The sequence below is a fragment of the Diabrotica virgifera genome, chromosome 4 (genome assembly GCF_917563875.1).
Source record: "Diabrotica virgifera virgifera chromosome 4, PGI_DIABVI_V3a".
NCBI lineage: Eukaryota > Metazoa > Arthropoda > Insecta > Coleoptera > Chrysomelidae > Diabrotica > Diabrotica virgifera.
The window spans coordinates 233,231,432-233,250,900 of NC_065446.1; the positions used below are offsets into that span (position 1 = coordinate 233,231,432).

At 32.7% G+C, this 19,469-nt stretch overlaps 2 protein-coding genes across 3 annotated transcripts; one reads left to right on the plus strand and one right to left on the minus strand.

Annotated features, from left to right (window-relative positions):
- On the minus strand, positions 1–2,483 carry LOC126883340 (zinc finger MYM-type protein 1-like). Its single transcript, XM_050648781.1, has 2 exons — positions 1,007–2,483; positions 1–919 (listed from the first exon to the last, which is right to left on the minus strand). Exons 1-2 carry the CDS (start codon positions 2,474–2,476, stop codon positions 110–112), a joined length of 2,280 nt encoding a protein of 759 aa, XP_050504738.1. The 5' UTR covers positions 2,477–2,483; the 3' UTR covers positions 1–109.
- An 8,317-nt stretch (positions 2,484–10,800) lies between these two features.
- Positions 10,801–19,469, plus strand: LOC114327533 (tryptophan--tRNA ligase, cytoplasmic). Of its 2 annotated transcripts, none has more exons than XM_028276203.2 (5): positions 10,801–10,944; positions 11,250–11,400; positions 14,126–14,346; positions 14,857–15,047; positions 18,711–19,469. In XM_028276203.2, exons 2-5 carry the CDS (start codon positions 11,271–11,273, stop codon positions 19,393–19,395), a joined length of 1,227 nt encoding a protein of 408 aa, XP_028132004.1. In that variant the 5' UTR covers positions 10,801–10,944; positions 11,250–11,270; the 3' UTR covers positions 19,396–19,469. The 2 variants fall into 2 exon arrangements, with proteins under 2 accessions (XP_028132004.1, XP_028132003.1); XM_028276202.2 differs by having other exon boundaries at positions 10,901–11,066.

A 19,469-nucleotide genomic window follows, 5' to 3' on the forward strand; every position in this document is an offset into this window, starting at 1 on the left:
GGGGTTTGACATATGTGTATCATGTTAGGTTATGAAGTTAATAAAAAATAATAAGAAACTTTTCTTATAAATGAAGACATTTTATTGTGTCTTGGTCTTGACTTGATATTCAGTTATTATATAATAAATTAACTCTGCGAGGTGTAGAAAAAAACTTCTCCAAAACTCTTTGCGGATCGACCTCGACATCGCGATGTATATTGAGCGAAGCTAATCCGTTCAGCCGATCTTCAGACATTGTTGACCTGAGGTAAGTCTTGAGGCGACGCAATGTTGAAAAGGAGAGTTCATTCGTTGCTGTCGTTACAGGCAGAACTGCCAAAATGCGAAGCATTTGATGTACATTTGGAAACGCATCTCCATTGCACACATCGAGTGCTTCAAGCGAATTTTTAACGTTCTTTCCGGCGATGCGTTGACGCCAAAGTTTGACTTCGTCTACCCAGATGTCACGGGAATCATCCCGCAAAATTGAAGAGTATGGTTCAAACAGTTGAACGCAGGATTCTTCATTGAAATTCTTCATTTTGTTGGGGAAGAGGCAAGCAAAGTTTGATAAAATTTTGCGGTGATTCAAAAATCGATCTTGTATATGGGTCAGAAACAAATCAATGTATGGGATGTAAATCGTTATGCGAAAATAATCTTGAACTGAATCAGTTTGTACGTTGGAGCGTTGAGTCTGTTTTGACGCGAGCCTTGGTTTCCGCAGTTCGATGTCGTATTTTGCGCAGATTTTGCTCACGGTTTTGAAAATTCCTCTGAAGTCCTTTTCGGCGTTTTCTCTTCTTTCAAGCAGAACTTGTTTCGCAGCATCAGCCAGTTCGATAGCCTCGCCAAGATCCTGGTTTTCGGACTGAAGTACTCGACTGAGAGACAAAGTCAAAGAATGTACTGAGCTCAAAATATGCATGGAGATCTGGAAATTAAATTCAAAGAATGAAGAATATACAAACATCTTATAATAGAGAGCTGGTAACGTGCTAGTGTGAGTCTTGAATTTTACCTGGAAATTTGCAGTTTTTATTGCTGAAAGAAGTTGGAAAGCTCCAGATGAAGTCGTCGGATCCTTCCAGGTGGTCGAAATCACATCAAGAGCGCGAATTACTGCTGGTTGTAAGTGCAGATAAGTTGCGACAGACTCGTGTTGCTCTACCCATCTGGTTTTGCAAAATTTTTTCAATTTCTTCAACCGACTTTCACGTAGCGTCTCATCTTCATTGATCGCATCTTGAAGAGCATTTTGGCGTTTCGGATAGATGAAGAAAGTATGAATGCTTTCGAGGGTTCCCAAACAATTTCTGATTGCTGTTATATTGCATGCAGAGCTGACTGCCAAATTAAAGCTGTGAGCCGCACAATGGGAGTAGAGCGCGAGTGGATAACGCTCTCTGACAACAGCTTGGGCTCCATGGAATTCTCCGCTAACCGCTCTCGCGCCATCATATCCCTGTCCGAGAAAATATGTGCAATTAAGTCCGGAAGAATCCAAGAAATTGAGATAAGAAGTTCCTATTCCTTTTCCAGTGAAATCTGCGATAGTGATGAAGCACAAAAAATCTTCACGAATGATAAACTTCCCGTCGCTCTTATCCAAGTATCGAGTGCAAATTGAACTTTGTTCTATTCCTGCAATGTCCGGTGTGTCATCTCCAAGAAAAGAAAAGCCCATCGATTCGTTGACTCGATCGACAATGTGATTCATGATCAGATCGTGACAAATGTTAATTAGTTCATTCTGAACTCGGTTGCTTATATACATAGCATTCTTTGGCGATTCAACCAGTTGTTTCTTCAACTTCTCATCATTTTTTGCTCGAAATCTCAAGAGAGCTCGGAAATTTCCATCATTAATTAACGGTTCATCTTCAGAAATTCTCCCCGTATCCCTGGAACCCCGAAGAGCAAGCCCTTGCCGGCCACAAAGAATAATTGTTTCAATAATTGGAATCATGTGTAGTTTACTTTCATTTATAAAGTCAAGTTTTTGTTTCGAAAGTTGTAAATCAATGGATAAAGCATTTTCGTCTTCGATTTTCAGTCTCAAGCTCCATTGCAACAGGCTTCTCTTGTGATATTCTGATGCATTGTGCTTTTCGAAAGTGTCCAGTGCTTTTTTCCAGTTTCTCAATGGATTCGTGACTAACTGGCCCAAGGTTTGGCGACCAACCCCTCCCGCTCGAGCACAAAATAAGACACAGCATTTGCAAAATGCACCGTCTTCTCTCTCCGAGTACGCCAGCCATAAGTATGTCAGGAGCCAAGAGCGTTGGAACTTCAAATTTCTAGGGCCCGATGCGGGAAAACTGTAGCCGTCAGGTGGAGTCCAAATTTTCTTTTGCAATCCAGGGATTAAATTTATCCCATCAGCCGAAGACCTTTGTACGAATAATCCTATATCGTATGAACTTAGATTATCATTCGTAGAGCAAACTGGCGAAGATGGACTTTTCGGTACCTCAGGATCAATGTCCATATCTGAAGAACTCTGCAAAAGAGAATACAAGAAACATTAGTCTCTGTTCATACTGAATTCATTATCTTTATATATAGGGTTTTTCAATGTACTGAAAGAATTCTTGGAATTTCTCAAACATGATTTTATAAAACATCGTAGTAGGACAATAATATTGTTAAGAAGTACGTCGAAAATACACATATAACAGATGTTCGGAGGAAGTAAATACATGATAAATATCCAATTTTTGCAAAATCATAAGAAAGTCCGGCTTTAGTAAAATCGTATTTTGTTCATAAAGTTTGAAAATTTCGTAGGTTTGATGTAGATACGTTTTGTTGTTGATACATTCATGAAAAGTTTATACTAGCAACAAATATGCATTATTTTCAGTTTTTTGTACCCCAGTTAGTTTTTTAACAATTAATGAGTGTGACATAAAAATAAATTGTTTTTTCGTTATCAGCAATTTTCTAAAAATATAACTGAAAAGTCAATATCATATTGAAATAAAAAACGTATCAATGATAATGCTCCGAATAAAAATCAACGAAACCTTCACAATGTTCTAATTGCAGTTGTGAATCGTGCCCGCCCTAGAAATTCAAATAGATTTTCTGATATGAAATGACCTATTATATAAATTAAAATATACCTATCCTGCTTCCGTTTCTTGCTTGCATGCTTTTTTTTCTGCAGATCCGGCCTGAGTTTGAACCGTTGGAAGTTTATCTTGATTACATTCACCCACGTCCTATCAATAAACAAAAGGTATCATCAAATATAAACTGTAGCACAATAACCTGCAAATCCTTGCTGTGATTGATATTCTACTGAAATCAACAGCATTCGATACTTACATTTTTGTGTTCAATCCGCGGTTTTTTACACAAAAAGCGACGAATGTCCATGGTAAAAAATATGAGGATCGAAAATCAATCAATGTCAACAAACAGTCAACAAATGTCCGCACAGCTCGAACCTGGGCCTGATTCTAATTCATTTCGACAGTCGCAATTTCATTTCGACACCGCCATGACAGCCGCAGAATATAGCGATTCTTATTCATTTCGATATTAGTTACAACTGGGGATATTAACCTTATCATGTTGAGACTGCTCAGAATTTGGGTTGGCGCTCCCGTTTATTGGAACTTGTTGATAGTCTGGGAAAATTATCGAAAAAATGCCATTTTTGGGAAAAATTATTTACCAGCTATTTTATTGCTAAAATCGAATCTTAAGATTGCATATACAGTGCGTCCATAAAGTAACGCATAAATTCATTATTTCGTAAACCAGCGACATTAATGAAAAATCCTGAAACGGGTCGATTTTTATTTTTAGATTCAGATTTTTTGGCATATATATCATACTAGTGACGTCATCCATCTGGGCGCGATGACGTAATCGATGATTTTTTTAAATGAGAATGGTCATGTGATAGCTCATTTGAAAGGGTATTCAATTCTCTATTCACTAATATAAACATTTACCTAATTATTTATACAAGGTGTTCAAAAAACATTTTTTTAATTAAAATAATTGAAACAAAAAGAAGAATGTACGTAATTTATTTAATTCAAAATACGTTTTACTGTTGTCAGAAAACAGGAAAAAAATGTTTATTTGAGAAATAAATATTGTTTTTTGCTTAAATTCAATGCTAAAGCTGCCACCCACCTGTCGCTTGGCAGTTTGAACATTTCGTTTAAGCGAAAATCAATGTTTATTTGTGAAATAAATTTTTTTTCTGTTTACTGACAGTAGTAAAATGTATTTTGAATGAAATAATTACATTATATTCTTCTTTTTGTCTCACTTATTTTAATTAAAAAATGTTTTTTGAACACACTGTATAAATAATTATGTTAATGTTTATATTCTTGGATAGAGAATTGAATACCCTTTTAAATGAGTTATCATATGACCCCTATTCTCATTTAAAAAAATCATCGATTACGTCATCACACCCAGATGGATGACTTCACTAGTATGATATATATGCCAAAAAACCGTAATTTAAAAATAAAAATCGATGTGTTTCGGGAATTTTCCTTAAAGTAACCAGTTTACGAAATAACGAATTTATGCGTTACTTTATTAGTAATATGGGGTATGACAAGTCCGCAGAAAGTGTGTTATTTTATTTATAAACAAATTAGCACTTCTAAATCTTCTTTATTTTAAAATTAGTGGTCTGTAACTCCTTAAATTTTTCCTTTGAGCCAAAAACACTCAAATAAAAATTCACCGTAATTTAGTTCTGCACAAAGTTATTTTTTTTTCCGATTTCCTTCAACAAAAATTTTACTCAGAAAATCCGAGTTTTTCCAAAAAATCTGCAATTTTCAATTAAAATTTTAGGGAAGTACCTAATTATTTATCAATAATTAAATAATTGATGACATGAAAGATTTATTATAGTAGATTATACAGAGGGGCTAAATTATGGAATAAATTCATTTCTTTAAAACGGACGATTTTGGAGCAAAATCCCGAAAGAGGTCGATTTTTATTTTTAAATTAGAATTTTTTGGCATATATTTCTTACTAGTGACGTCATCCATCTGAGCGTGATGACGTATTCGATAATTTTGTTAATGGGAATAGGGGTCGTGTGGTAGGTCATTTGAAAGGGCGTTCAATTCTCTATTCAGTAATATAAACATTATTATCATTAGGTATTTATACAGGGTTGGCAAAAAAAATTTTTGAATTAAATTAATTGGCGCAAAAAGAAGAATGTATGTAATTTATTTAACTCAAAATACATTGTACTGCTGTCAGAAAATAGAAGAAAAGGTTTATTTCACAAATAAGCATTTCTTTTCGCTTAAATTAAATCACAAACAGCCTCCCTCCTACCTATTGGCAGTTTGAACATTTAATTTAAGCTAAAAGCAATGTTTATTTGCAAAATAAACATTTTTTTCTATTTTCTGCATGCATTCTTCTATGCGTCAATTAATTTAATTCAAAAATTTTTTTGGCCTCCCTGTATAAATAATGATATTAATGTTTATAATACTGAATAGAGAATTGAACGCCTTTGTAAATGAGCTACAACGCGAACCCCTATTCCTATTTAAAAAAATAATCGATTACGTCATCACGCTCGGATGGATGACGTCACTGGTTTGAAATATATGCCAAGAAATTTAATTTAAAAATAAAAATCGACCTGTTTCGGGATTTTTCTCTAAAATCGTCCATTTTAGAGAAAATGAATTTATTCCATAATTTAGCCCCTCTCTGTATATCAGGAGACCGGCGACAATCTAACCAATAGTTTAGCAATAATTAAAATGTTAATTAAAAAATTTCGGTCGAAATAATAACCAGAAAGATTATGATACACCAGAATAACTATGATTTTCGTATAAAAAAGCACTATACCTATTCAACGTACCTTACAGGATTGAAATTGGACCATTTGAGCGGTCTCAGGAATGTTATAAAGAAACAATTTTTTGGCTTATAAACAAATAGAACCCCTCAGAAAATATTAGATTTAATTAAATTAAGTTAACGCTGTTGAAAAGGGTACGGCTTCTGTGTCCTTTTCGAAGAAAAACAAATTGAATTGCGAGGAGTGATTCCAGGTATAAATGGTCAAATTTGACCGGCATTTGCGACAGAGTTATAAACAACAGGATTTTAATCTTTGAACCATTAGATACCTTTTAATTCCGGTCCTCTTTGTACATACAAATTTTCATATCTTCAAGACACTTATAACAAAAAAGATTTATGTCACTGTCACCAAATTATTTAATTATTGATAAATAATTACTTCCCTCAAATTTTAGTTGAAAATTAAAGATTTTGTTTGGAAAACCCGAATTTTCCGAGGAAAATTTCCGTCGAAGGAAATTGGAATAAATTATCAATGTACAGAATTAAATTACTGTCAATTTTTATGTGAGTGTTTTAGTTTAAAGTTAAAATTTTCGGAGTTATAGAGCAATAATAAAAAAAAGATTTCGGAGCGCTAATTTGTTTATAAACAAAATAGCACACTTTCTGTGGACTTTGAACAGCTATATTACTAATATAGGAAATCTTAAGATTTGATTTCAGCATGTCCAGCAATAAAATAGCTGGTAATTAATTTTTCTTGTTTTTTACTAATTTTCCCAGATTATTACCTTACATCTTTCATTGAGTTGATGATTCATGTTGTGGACATTCTCAATTATTATTATTTCTAATTTAATACTATTCTATCTAATTCCTCAAAACAAGCAAATTTCAATTAAACCCAGCTATATTATAATACCTTTTGCTTTAGTTTTCCTTGCAAGAAATAAACAAAACACATCTAAACTAAACCTAACCTCGCTTTTGGCCATTCATTCATCTCCGTGTCAAATAATTTCGACAGTCGAAATTATAATATCAACACCCTTTTTAAAGTCGCTATTAATTTCGATAGTCGCTATTTCATGACGTCACTTCGTTAGTTCAACTAAAATCCACAAGGCTCGCACAATCGCATTTCAACCGTCGCCATATTGAAAGCGACTTGTTTAGTGTCGAAATTTGATTTAGAATCCTGGGGCCTGATTCTAATTCATTTCGACAGTCGCAATTTCATTTCGACACCGCCATGACAGCAACTGGGGATATTAAACTTATCATGTTGAGACTGCTGCTCAGAATTTGGGTTGGCGCTTCGGTTTCTTGGATTTTGTTGATAGTCTGGGAAAATTATCGAAATAATACCATTTTTGGGAAAAATTATTTACCAGCTATTTTATTGCTAAAATCGAATCTTAAGATTGCATATATTAGTAATATGGGGTATGACAAGTCCGCAGAAAGTGTGTTATTTTATTTATAAACAAATTAGCACTCCTAAATCTTCTTTTTTTTTCAATTAGTGGTCTGTAACTCCTATAATTTTTCCTTTGAGCCAAAAACACTCAAATAAAAATTCACCGTAATTTAGTTCTGCACAAAGTTATTTTTTTTTCCGATTTCCTTCAACAAAAATTTTACTCAGAAAATCCGAGTTTTCCCAAAAAATCTGCCATTTTCAATTAATATTTTAGGGAAGTACCTAATTATTTATCAATAATTAAATAATTGAAGACATGAAAGATTTATTATAGTAGATTATACAGAGGGGCTAAATTATGGAATAAATTCATTTCTTTAAAACGGACGATTTTGGAGCAAAATCCCGAAAGAGGTCGATTTTTATTTTTAAATTACAATTTTTTGGCATATATTTCATACTAGTGACGTCATCCATCTGAGCGTGATGACGTAATCGATAATTTTGTTAATGGGAATAGGGGTCGTGTGGTAGGTCATTTGAAAGGGCGTTTAATTCTCTATTCAGTAATATAAACATTAATATCATTAGGTATTTATACAGGGTTGCCAAAAAAAAAATTTTGAATTAAATTAATTGGCGCAAAAAGAAGAATGTATGTAATTTATTTAACTCAAAATACATTGTACTGCTGTCAGAAAATAGAAAAAAAGGTTTATTTCACAAATAAACATTTCTTTTCGCTTAAATTAAATCACAAACAGCCTCCCTCCTACCTATTGGCAGTTTGAACTTTTAATTTAAGCTAAAAGCAATGTTTATTTGCAAAATAAACATTTTTTTCTATTTTCTGACAGCAATAGAATGTATTTTGAGTTAAATAAATTACATGCATTCTTCTTCTTGCGTCAATTAATTTAATTCAAAATTTTTTTTGGCCTCCCTGTATAAATATTGATATTAATGTTTATAATACTGAATAGAGAATTGAACGCCTTTGTAAATGAGCTACAACACGAACCCATATTCCTATTTAAAAAAATAATTACGTCATCACGCTCGGATGGATGACGTCACTAGTTTGAAATATATGCCAAGAAATTTAATTTAAAAATAAAAATCGACCTGTTTCGGGATTTTTCTCTAAAATCGTCCATTTTAGAGAAAATGAATTTATTCCATAATTTAGCCCCTCTCTGTATATCAGGAGACCGGCGACAATCTAACCAATAGTTTAGCAATAATTAAAATGTTAATTAAAAAATTTCGGTCGAAATAATAACCAGAAAGATTATGATACACCAGAATAACTATGATTTTCATATAAAAAAGCACTATACCTATTCAACGTACCTTACAGGATTGAAATTGGACCATTTGAGCGGTCTCAGGAATGTTATAAAGAAACAATTTTTTGGCTTATAAACAAATAGAACCCCTCAGAAAATATTCGATTAAATTAAATTAAGTTAACGCTGTTCAAAAGAGCACGGCTTCTGTGTCCTTTTCGAAGAAAACCAAATTGAATTGCGAGGAGTGATTCCAGGTAAAACCGGTCAAATTTGACCGGCATTTGCGACAGAGTTATAAACAACAGGATTTTAATCTTTGAACCATTAGATACCTTTTAATTCCGGTCCTCTTTGTACATACAAATTTTCATATCTTCAAGACACTCATAACAAAAAAGATTTATGTCACTGTCACCAAATTATTTAATTATTGATAAATAATTACTTCCCTCAAATTTTAGTTGAAAATTAAAGATTTTGTTTGGAAAACCCGAATTTTCCGAAGAAAATTTTCGTCGAAGGAAATTGGAATAAATTATCAATGTGCAGAATTAAATTACTGTCAGTTTTTATGTGAGTGTTTTGGTTTAAAGTTAAAATTTTCGGAGTTATAGAGCAATAATAAAAAAAAAGATTTCGGAGCGCTAATTTGTTTATAAACAAAATAGCACACTTTCTGTGGACTTTGCACAGCTATATTACTAATATAGGAAATCTTAAGATTTGATTTCAGCATGTCCAGCAATAAAATAGCTGGTAATTAATTTTCCTTGTTTTTTACTAATTTTCCCAGATTATTACCTCACATCTTTCATTGAGTTGATGATTCATGTTGTGGACATTCTCAATTATTATATTTCTAATTTAATACTATTCTATCTAATTCCTCAAAACAAGCAAATTTCAATTAAACCCAGCTATATTATAATACCTTTTGATTTAGTTTTCCTTGCAAGAAATAAACAAAACACATCTAAACTAAACCTAACCTCGCTTTTGGCCATTCATTCATCTCCGTGTCAAATAATTTCGACAGTCGCCATATTGAAAGCGACTTGTTTTTGGTCGAAATTTGATTTAGAATCAGGGCCCTGGGCCCTGACTAGTCAGTTCGAGTCAGTTGTATCGATACTATAGAGACCTACACAGAGGAGAGGAATCGAGATAGGACGACCTTGAAATTTGTGTACACTATTTTAAATATGAGTGCCAAGAAAGCTTACACTAAAAGAACTTTCTTCGTACCGGGATTTATATCGAGTTATCGTTCCGTTAAAAAATTCAAAAGGGAACTTAACGAAGTTAATAGACTTTTTTTATAATGATTTGTCTTTATGTTATTTATAACGTTCATGGATTATATTCGTTTGTATGTTATTTCGTTCGGTGTAAATAAAATTTGTGTATTATCTACCTATTATTGGTTTTTATTTTAACATTTTAACCTGAAAATGGTAGTGATAATCGGAGGATCTTGAAAGTTTTTCTGTCGAAACAATGCATTTTTTGAGACAAAATATTTCACAAAAATTAACATTAATTTTATAAAAGTCAGACTGTCGGTCTGTAGTTAATTTACATATTATATTTTTATTAACTAAATTTAAACATCAGTTAGCCCACAAACGATGCTTTGCGTTTCCACTCCTTCTGGTCTCCATAATCGATACTATCGATGGTTGCATTCACAATCACACTGATAATAGGAGGTAAAAAAGGCGGAAAAATTAAAAAAAAAACGTGCACAAGATCGAGAAAGTTGAGAATGTCGAAACAAAAATTGACAACAAAGTATTTATTATCAAGTCGGTTTGACTTTCGTAGAATAAGGACTATTGCTAGTGGAAAATTATGTGGAAAAATTCTCGATGGGGGGGTTAGAACCCCCAAAACCCCCCCTGCGCACGGGCCTGAGAAAACTCATTACTATTAATCAATATTAAAGGGTAAACAGAATGTGATTAGTGATTAGACAAATTCTAACCACACTCTGACACTCACCATACCAGACTTTTAACCACAGCATACACGCAGCTCAAATTAGCGTGTACCAAATAAACCCAGTCAAGTCAGAGTGCACGCTAAATAGTGACGTCACTGATTTGATGACGTTTAGCGTGTACCTAACTTTTTATTTGCGTACACGTTAGCGTGTACCTAGACACAGTGATTTGAAACAAAAAATAATTTCATAATTTATAATACACCGAAATGATACACTGAAAATGCACCAAATATATTAAATTAATTAGCAGGTATATGAATATGTGTTGTGTAAATTATGAACTGAAAATTCAAAATTCAACAATCCAAAAATATATGACAGTGGCTGTCTTACCTACTCTGTCGTAGACGCCAGGAAAATGATCATTTTTTTCCTTTTTAAATCTGACAGTTCTTGTAATAGGTTAGGTTAGTAACACTTTTCTGATGAAATTTTATAATACAGTATTAAAAATATAAATGCAATAATTCCTTCGTACTTAAGTGATTATTATTTATTTATCTGCATATACAACTATTTTTGACGTAGTGTAAGTATCTTTCTATCACACTTTTCTCTATAACCATATGCTTGCTTGTGATATCTAACAATTATTATCTTAAATTACAGTATTCCCTTGATGATTTTTATAAAGCATATACATTATACCTGATTTATAGCACATACATTTATGCCAAAGACATGTTCAATATAGTATTCAATTTATTTTTAGGAAAATTAACTTAACAAGAAAATGTCTGGAGATATAACAAATAATATTGAAGCATTAAAAGTTAATGCAACTGAACAGGATGATGATGTGGTGGATCCATGGACAGTAACAAGTACTAAGGACACTGGAGTTGATTATGATAAATTAATAAGTAAGTTGAACATGCCTACATTCTTTCATGCATTGTTTATACATATTTTCATGTATTTTAACCCGTTCGCTACCAAGCGACTCATATATGAGCCACATCGATTTTTACCATAGACTAGCGTCTCACCCGTGAGCCGCAGATACAACTACTGGAAGGTCTCTGAGGGCTATGGTGTTAAGCATATAGAGCTTAAAGTACATCCCAATGGGGGGGGGTTATAACCCCCAAAACCCCCCTGGTTACGCCTATGTACATAGTGTTGTTTAAAAGATAGGATGTTTTAAATTTTGGGGGGATTATAACAGGGTAGTCTGCTATATCTAGGGCCTACGGTATACAAGAAAGGTAACAGGGCCGGTGCTATGCTTCAACCGCCTATTATTACCCCTGGTTTTACCCAAGGTACTCATTTTTATTCAGGCTGGGTCAACCTGGGGCCTATAGATATTTAAAAATGTCTACATGTTCTCGCCGGAGCTGGGTTTAGAACCTCTGTCTACCTTCGTAGAAGTCAGACATGCTACCGCCTGAGCTATCTGGGAATAAAACGGGAGACTATTAGTATGTTTTAAGCATGTGTGTATTAGTATGTATTAGCCCTTTTTAGGGATTTTTTAAATAAACTTACCTATTACAAACAAATTTTACATTTTTTATAATAAAATGTTTTCTTAGTATATAAATATACTATTTATATTTCTGCCGTGCTTAGCCAAAACGCTGTATCTACAGAGACATCACATATGAGTAAAATTGATTTTTGTTCGAAGTATTCATATACATTTACACAGGATACGGCATAAGATGCGGTGTGTTTAATGTGTTTTGGCTTAACTTACGCCATTTTTAGTAAGCAAATAATATAGATATGCACAATTGGGTTAGAAAGAAGTAAAAATTTAATTTTTTCAGATTTTTGCAGATACAGCGTTTTCGCTAAGCACTGCAGATTTAACATTGCAGGATTAAGGGGATTGCGAATCCTGAGAAAACTAATAAGTATTTTTGAAAAATTTAAACGCAGAATGAAAGATTAAGTTCTTACCGAGGGCCGAAACTCCCTGAAAACTTCTATAATGTTTATTTTAATAAGTTACAGGGGTGAAAAACTAAGAGAAAATGTAGTGTGATTTTTAATTTCAAATATCTCATTCAAAAGAAACTTTTTATTTATTCTAAGAGACTTTCGGCCCTCGATAATAATTTGGTCTTTCATTCTGTGTTTAAATTTTTTAAAAATATTTATTAGTTTTTTCAGGATTCGAAAAAAATGGACACCATGTCCGTGGTGATAATTTCCAAATCGAATATTCGCTATCTTTGTCATACAACACACTGAGTCAAATAGAATATGATGACAAGATACTGACAGTTTTAAATATTTGACATGGCATCAGGAATATTTTGAGTTGTTGATTAAATAATATTGTGTATTTGATAGTGTATTTGATAAATAATTGATTTAAGACGTGAACTTAATAAAAAGTTATTTATTGTTTATTATTTATGGAAGATCCAAGCAGAGAATACATCAAGATATATTCTGTGATCCAAGTTTTTTGTTGTTAAAGATGTTCAAAATTGTAAGCGTTCCATAGTAACAATATTTTATTAAAAAATCACTATAACACTTTTCCTCTTTTATTGGTTGAGTATTAGTTTTTGTTGTACATATAAATTATTACACTCATGTAGTACATAGTTAGTGAAAAATTATCACATTTATTTACTGAATTAATAATTTGCAATTGTACAAATAACAGTTGCCCAAGAACATTCAAAAGCCATCTCTTTAAAGTTAATGATGATGATGACATTGTCAAGTAGAATAACATTTTACTACATGTGAATTTTACTACACGTAATTTGCTGTGTAAAGACAGAAAAAGTAGGGATAGCCGTAAAATATTTGCGAATTATGTACCGATGGCCTTAAAACCATTTTAACACTTACAATATTCTATATCTATACTTTCAGCTATTTAATAGTAAGACCCCCTGGTCTTGTTAGGCTTATTTCTTTCTCTAAAACAGTAGTTAGAAACATACAATTGCCTTCTGGCCTGCATTTGTCATACATTGATTTATTTTGTTAGAAATCACCTGAGAGTCACTGTCTAAACAGAAATTCCTTATAACAATATTGGTTCCACAATTCCTTGTAGGTTGTCAATTTTGTATTAAGTAATGGAAATTCGATTGGACCAAAGTAAAGAGTTCAGAAAGCATATATTCTTTTGTCCCTGTTAAACTCTGCGTTGGACATCATACTGAGATGAACCTTTGTCAGACATAATACTGCGTAAATATTTATATTCTTCCCATTGTCTCATTGCAGCTCTGGATCTTCGTATTTTCCCCTGAGTATTCTGTTTTGCTTACATTCATTTTCATTCGTTCTTGTTTGTATTCATCTTTAACTTTTTTCAGCATTTAAGCATTTTCAACATATTACTTGATCATCAGCGAAGAAAAATGTCGACAGATAGCTCTTGCCGATTTTTATTTCCATACCTGAACATTTTTGTCTCCATTTCTGTAATGCCTCTGAATATAGGTGTTAACTAATGTAGGGGATAGGCAACATCCCTGTTCAACGCTCTTTGTTACTTAAAATGGTTCTGAAATGGAATTTTTTGTCTAAGTTGTTCTTAATTTTATTTTTATTTGACATAATATAATTGTATATAATATAATATAATTTTTTGTTTTATTTCCTGTTTAGAAAGATTTGGGTGCTCGAAAATAGATCAGGAACTGTTAGATAGATTTGAAAGAATAACTGGAAAGAAGATGCACCATCTCTTGAGAAGAGGTATATTTTTTTCGCATCGAGATATGCATTTAATCTTAACAAATTATGAAGCTGGAAAACCTTTTTACCTTTATACTGGAAGAGGTCCTTCATCCTCATCGATGCATGTAGGACATTTAATTCCATTTCAGGTAGATAAGAATTTTACCATGTGTGTCTATCTTCAACTTGTTGTAAGAACTAGAAAGAACCCATTTAGCTATGAAAAATGAAAATGTTCTTTGTATATCATTTGATAAGTCAAATGGACAAAATGCTTTTTAAATGCATCCATTTTTTTCGAATCCTGAGAAAACTAATAAGTATTTTTGAAAAATTGAAACACAAAATGAAAGATTACATTATTACATAGAGCCGAAAGTCCCTTAGAAGTTTTCTGGGATTTTCGACCCTCAGCAATAATGTAATCTTTCATTCTGTGTTTAAATTTTTCAAAAATATTTATTAGTTTTCTCAGTAATCGAAAAAAATAAATGCATATAAATATCATCGGTCCGGAATTTTGCGCCTACGCTCTTAAATCCTTTTTATTGATTACTAGAAACTATGAAAAAATAATTTACCTAGTTTTTGCATGAAGTTGATGATACATAATATGTATAAATTTATGAATTTTTTGTGTATGCATTGTATATTTTTAGATCTGTAAATGGTTGCAAGAAGTTTTTAATGTTCCTTTAGTAGTTCAGCTTACGGACGATGAAAAGTCTTTATGGAAGAATCTTACTATAGACGAAGCAAATCGATTAGCTTATGAAAATGCTAAAGATATAATTGCTATAGGATTTGATCCAGAAAAAACTTTTATTTTCTCAGATTTTGACTATATTGGGTAGGTATATCTGTTTAGTAAAGAAATGTGGTGTTACTAATCAGTAACAACTATACCGCATGTCAGACATTAGATTCAGTGTACGGAGGATAGGGCCAATACAAACTAAATGAGAATTTTCTTGACAATGTTGCCGTTCTCAACGACAACGGCTGTGAATGGTAGTATTAGGCAGGTACTTTTATAGGATTATCGCTGTTAACTGCTGTGAAATACTAAAGGAGGATTTATTTATGATAATTCACAGAATGGCAAGCTCGCTTGCAATATACAACCATACTGATTCTAATGTTTGAAACGGAGATTAGTAAATTATAGTAACAATTAGTGAATTAGTGGATGGTAAAGTTGTGTATATGTGTCATGTCTGACTATCTCTTGGATGCTAAAGGTGGTTAACTCAATTAATAAAGTGAAGACATTTGAGATGTAGTGCTATCAGATAATGCTGAAATTTTCTTGGACTGCATACACCAGCAATAAATAGTTAGATAAAGCTAGGGAGCTTCTAAATATCAAAGCGAGAACATTTAGCTACTTTTGGCATGTAACTAGAGTCAGTAAATACCATATTCCTTGTCTAATTATCCAGAAAAAAGGAGAAGGTAAGAGATGGATGGGTTGGAAATGCTCTCATGGTTGTGAAATATAAGAGGTTGAATCAGACTGGTGTAGAGCAACTTTTCTGTGCAGCAGAAAGGTTTAATGACATTCACAGGGATAGACAACATTTGAACACTAGGCATGGCACCAAAGAAGATGTTGAAACCAAATTTTATTAAAGGAGAGAACTTGATGTTTAAAGTAGGTGAGGTGAAGTGAGGTGAGATGGTCTGAATTATACAAAAACGGATATATAAATTCACAAAACATGCTCAAACCTTCGTTAATTAAATTTGTTAATGACACATTGTATATTATTACTTGTAGCCCAGTCGGGATAGCATTTGACCTTGCATTACGAGCTGCCCCAAATTTTATTTTTCTAAAATAAAAATGTGTGTACCATTTTTATATATTCGGCTGCAATACGAAGGAAAAACAATCTTACTTTTTAATTAGAACAAGGAGTGCAGCCAGTCCCTTTAACTGCAGTTTTCTGCTCTTATTGGAGCGTCATCAGAAGGAACGTAGGCACTGTTCTCCTTAATCCAATCAAATCGCATCGAAATGTTTTCCCAAATATTGCAGCCAAAATGATGGTAATGGGTGGCTAGCGCCATCTGGCCGTAAAAATACGAAGCAAGTTTTCAATCCTAATAGCAAATAATTAATATTGAAAAATATCAAAAATTACTAAAAGATTTTTAAATTGAAAACTTACTGGTACATCCCCATGTATACGCCTCCAAGACTTCTACAATTTGCAAGTCATATGGATGCTGCAGTAAAGACGATAGTAAGTTTTCAATTTAAAAATCTTTTAGTAATTTTTGATATTTTTCAATATTAATTATTTGCTATTAGGATTGAAAACTTGCTTCGTATTTTTACGGCCAGATGGCGCTAGCCACCCATTACCATCATTTTGGCTGCAATATTTGGGAAAACATTTCGATGCGATTTGATTGGATTAAGGAGAACAGTGCCTACGTTCCTTCTGATGACGCTCCAATAAGAGCAGAAAACTGCAGTTAAAGGGACTGGCTGCACTCCTTGTTCTAATTAAAAAGTAAGATTGTTTTTCCTTCGTATTGCAGCCGAATATATAAAAATGGTACACACATTTTTATTTTATTTTCTTATTACTCAGTAGAGTAACTATGGTGCATCTTTCAGTTCCTAGCCAGCTGCAGACGGGGGATTTGAATTGCAAGGTTTAGAATTCCTTCCCTATCGTCTTTACTGCAGCATCCATATGACTTGCAAATTGTAGAAGTCTTGGAGGCGTATACATGGGGATGTACCAGTAAGTTTTCAATTTAAAAATCTTTTAGTAAGCTTCGTATAATTTTATTTTTCTATTCATTAGGGGTTGTCAATAGTAGTATAAATTTAAAATCTCGACTGAATTTGACCGTTGCGTCAGCCGCCATCTTTATTTTAAATGAGAACCGTTTTTGCTCAATATCTCCGTCATTTTCAACTTTTCGACAAAAAGTGTAGAAACTGAAATTGTTGAAACTGCGATTTTCTATAACTTTGTTTATAATAATTTTTTTCGTGCGGTCGATATTTTCCGAATTATGGGGTAAAATAGTGACAGTTAGAGCATAATTATTGATTTATTAAATTATCTCGTTTATTATTAGTTTTACAACAAATTTGAACCTATACAAAAATGAAGACAATTAAATTTTGTACAATTTTGATCTCTTTAATTTTTTTCGATAAAATCAATATTTAAGGTAGTACGTATGAGGTAAAGGCGCGAGCGTAAGACCTGATTGATTTTATACCAATAGTTTTTGTTCAATATCTCCGCCATTTTTAACTTTTCGACAAAAAGTGTAAGACGTATTATTTATTACGATTTTTTCGAGAGAACCAGTGGCCTGTCTGGGAGGGGGGGAATGGGAAAATTCCCCTCAACAGGGTCCAAAATTAAAAAATTGTTGAATATTAAAATATATTAGCCGACATAAAACTTAATTATCGACAGCCAAATTCAACCAATAAAACCCGCTAGTTAATAAAATTAAGTGAACTTAATGCATACTCGTATAAGTTATTATTTATGTCTTTTATGTACTTAGTTTGGTTGGTGTTTCATTGGAAGTTTCAAAAATTGTATAAAATATAATTCTCTTTATTTTTGTTTATGTACAATTATGTCGTAAAGTTAATAATAAATGAGACAACTCAATAATTATGTTTCCCCTCCGCTTCCACTATTTCCCCCCTTAACTCGGAGGATATTGATCGCATAAAAACATTGTGGAAAAGAAATTGTAGGAAATTGCGTTTCCAACAATTTTAGGTCCTACAGTTTTTGTCCAAAAATTGAAAATGGCGGAGATATTAAGCAACAACGGTTCTCCTTTAAAATCAATATGGCGGCTAATGCAACCTCCCACCACTTTTTACTATTTTTCCACTTAACTCGGAAACTATCAACCGTATGAAAAAATTGTAGGAAACCATATTTGGAACAATTTTAGTTGAAAATGGCGTAGATATTGAACAAAAACCATTGCTATAAAATCAATCAGGTCTTACGCTCGCGCCATTATCGCATACGTACTACCTTAAATATTAACTTTAGCAAAAAAAATGAAAGAGATTAAAATTGTGTAGAATTTAATTCTCTTTATTTTTGTATAGGAACATTTTTGTTGTAAAACTAATAATACATGAGATAATTCAATAATTATGCTCTAACTGTCATTATTTTCCGTCATAACTCGGAAAATATCGACGGCACGAAAAAATTGTAACAATAGAAATGATAGAAAATCACATTTTCAACAATTTTGGTTGTTATACTTTTTGTCGAAAAGTTAAAAATGACGGAGATATTGAGCAAAAACGGTTCTCGTTTAAAATCAAGATGGCGGCTAACGCAACGGCGGAATTCAGTCGAGATTTTAAATTTACACTACTATTGACCCCCTAAAGATTGGAAAAATAAAATTTGGGGCAGCTCCTAATGCAAGGTTAGACCTGTTATTCGTCTAACCCGACTGGACTATTGTTTCCTAATTAAACTTGTTTTATTTTTAGACAACGACCGCAGTTCTATAGAAATTTAGTGGACATACAAAAACATGTTACCTTCAACCAAGTTAAAGGTATTTTTGGTTTTGATGACAGCACAATAATTGGAAAAATTGCATTTCCAGCCGTTCAAGCCACGCCATGTCTCTCGAGCACTTTTCCAGATATTTTCGGCAACAAGAAAATCCAGTGCTTTATACCCTGTGCTATAGATCAAGATCCGTATTTCAGAATGATGAGAGACGTAGCCCCAAAACTAGGATATCCAAAACCAGCATTAATATTATCAAAGTTTTTCCCTGCTTTGCAAGGAGCACAAACAAAAATGTCAGCTTCTGACGCTAACAGCACTATATATTGCAGTGACACACCGAAGCAAGTTAAAAATAAGATAAACAAATATGCCTTCTCGGGTGGTCAAGCCACTATCGAAGAACATCGGAAACTTGGAGGGAACTGTGATGTCGACATTTCATATCAATATTTAAGGTTCTTTATAGAAGATGATGAAAGGCTAGAACAAATTAGAAAAGATTATTCCAGTGGAGCGATGTTGACGGGAGAACTAAAGAAAATACTTATTGACACGTTAACACCTCTAGTTCAAGAACATCAAAAAAGAAGAGCAGAGGTCACAGACGAGATTCTAAAACAATTTATAACACCTAGGAAGTTGAATTTTGATTATTAGATGTTGTTGTTTACAATTTTTAATTTATTTTTTACCAAAAATGCTTTAAAGAAAATAAAAGATATAAGATCAAA

Coding starts and splice junctions, on each gene's coding strand:
- LOC114327533 (XM_028276203.2), top strand. CDS start 11,271: ATGTCTGGAGATATAACAAATAATATTGAAGCATTAAAAGTTAATGCA. Junction 14,347..14,856: donor GACATTTAATTCCATTTCAG/GTAGATAAGAAT, acceptor GTATATTTTTAG/ATCTGTAAATGGTTGCAAGA. Junction 15,048..18,710: donor TCAGATTTTGACTATATTGG/GTAGGTATATCT, acceptor TTTTATTTTTAG/ACAACGACCGCAGTTCTATA.
- LOC126883340 (XM_050648781.1), bottom strand. CDS start 2,476: ATGGACATTGATCCTGAGGTACCGAAAAGTCCATCTTCGCCAGTTTGC. Junction 920..1,006: donor TAAAAACTGCAAATTTCCAG/GTAAAATTCAAG, acceptor TTTAATTTCCAG/ATCTCCATGCATATTTTGAG.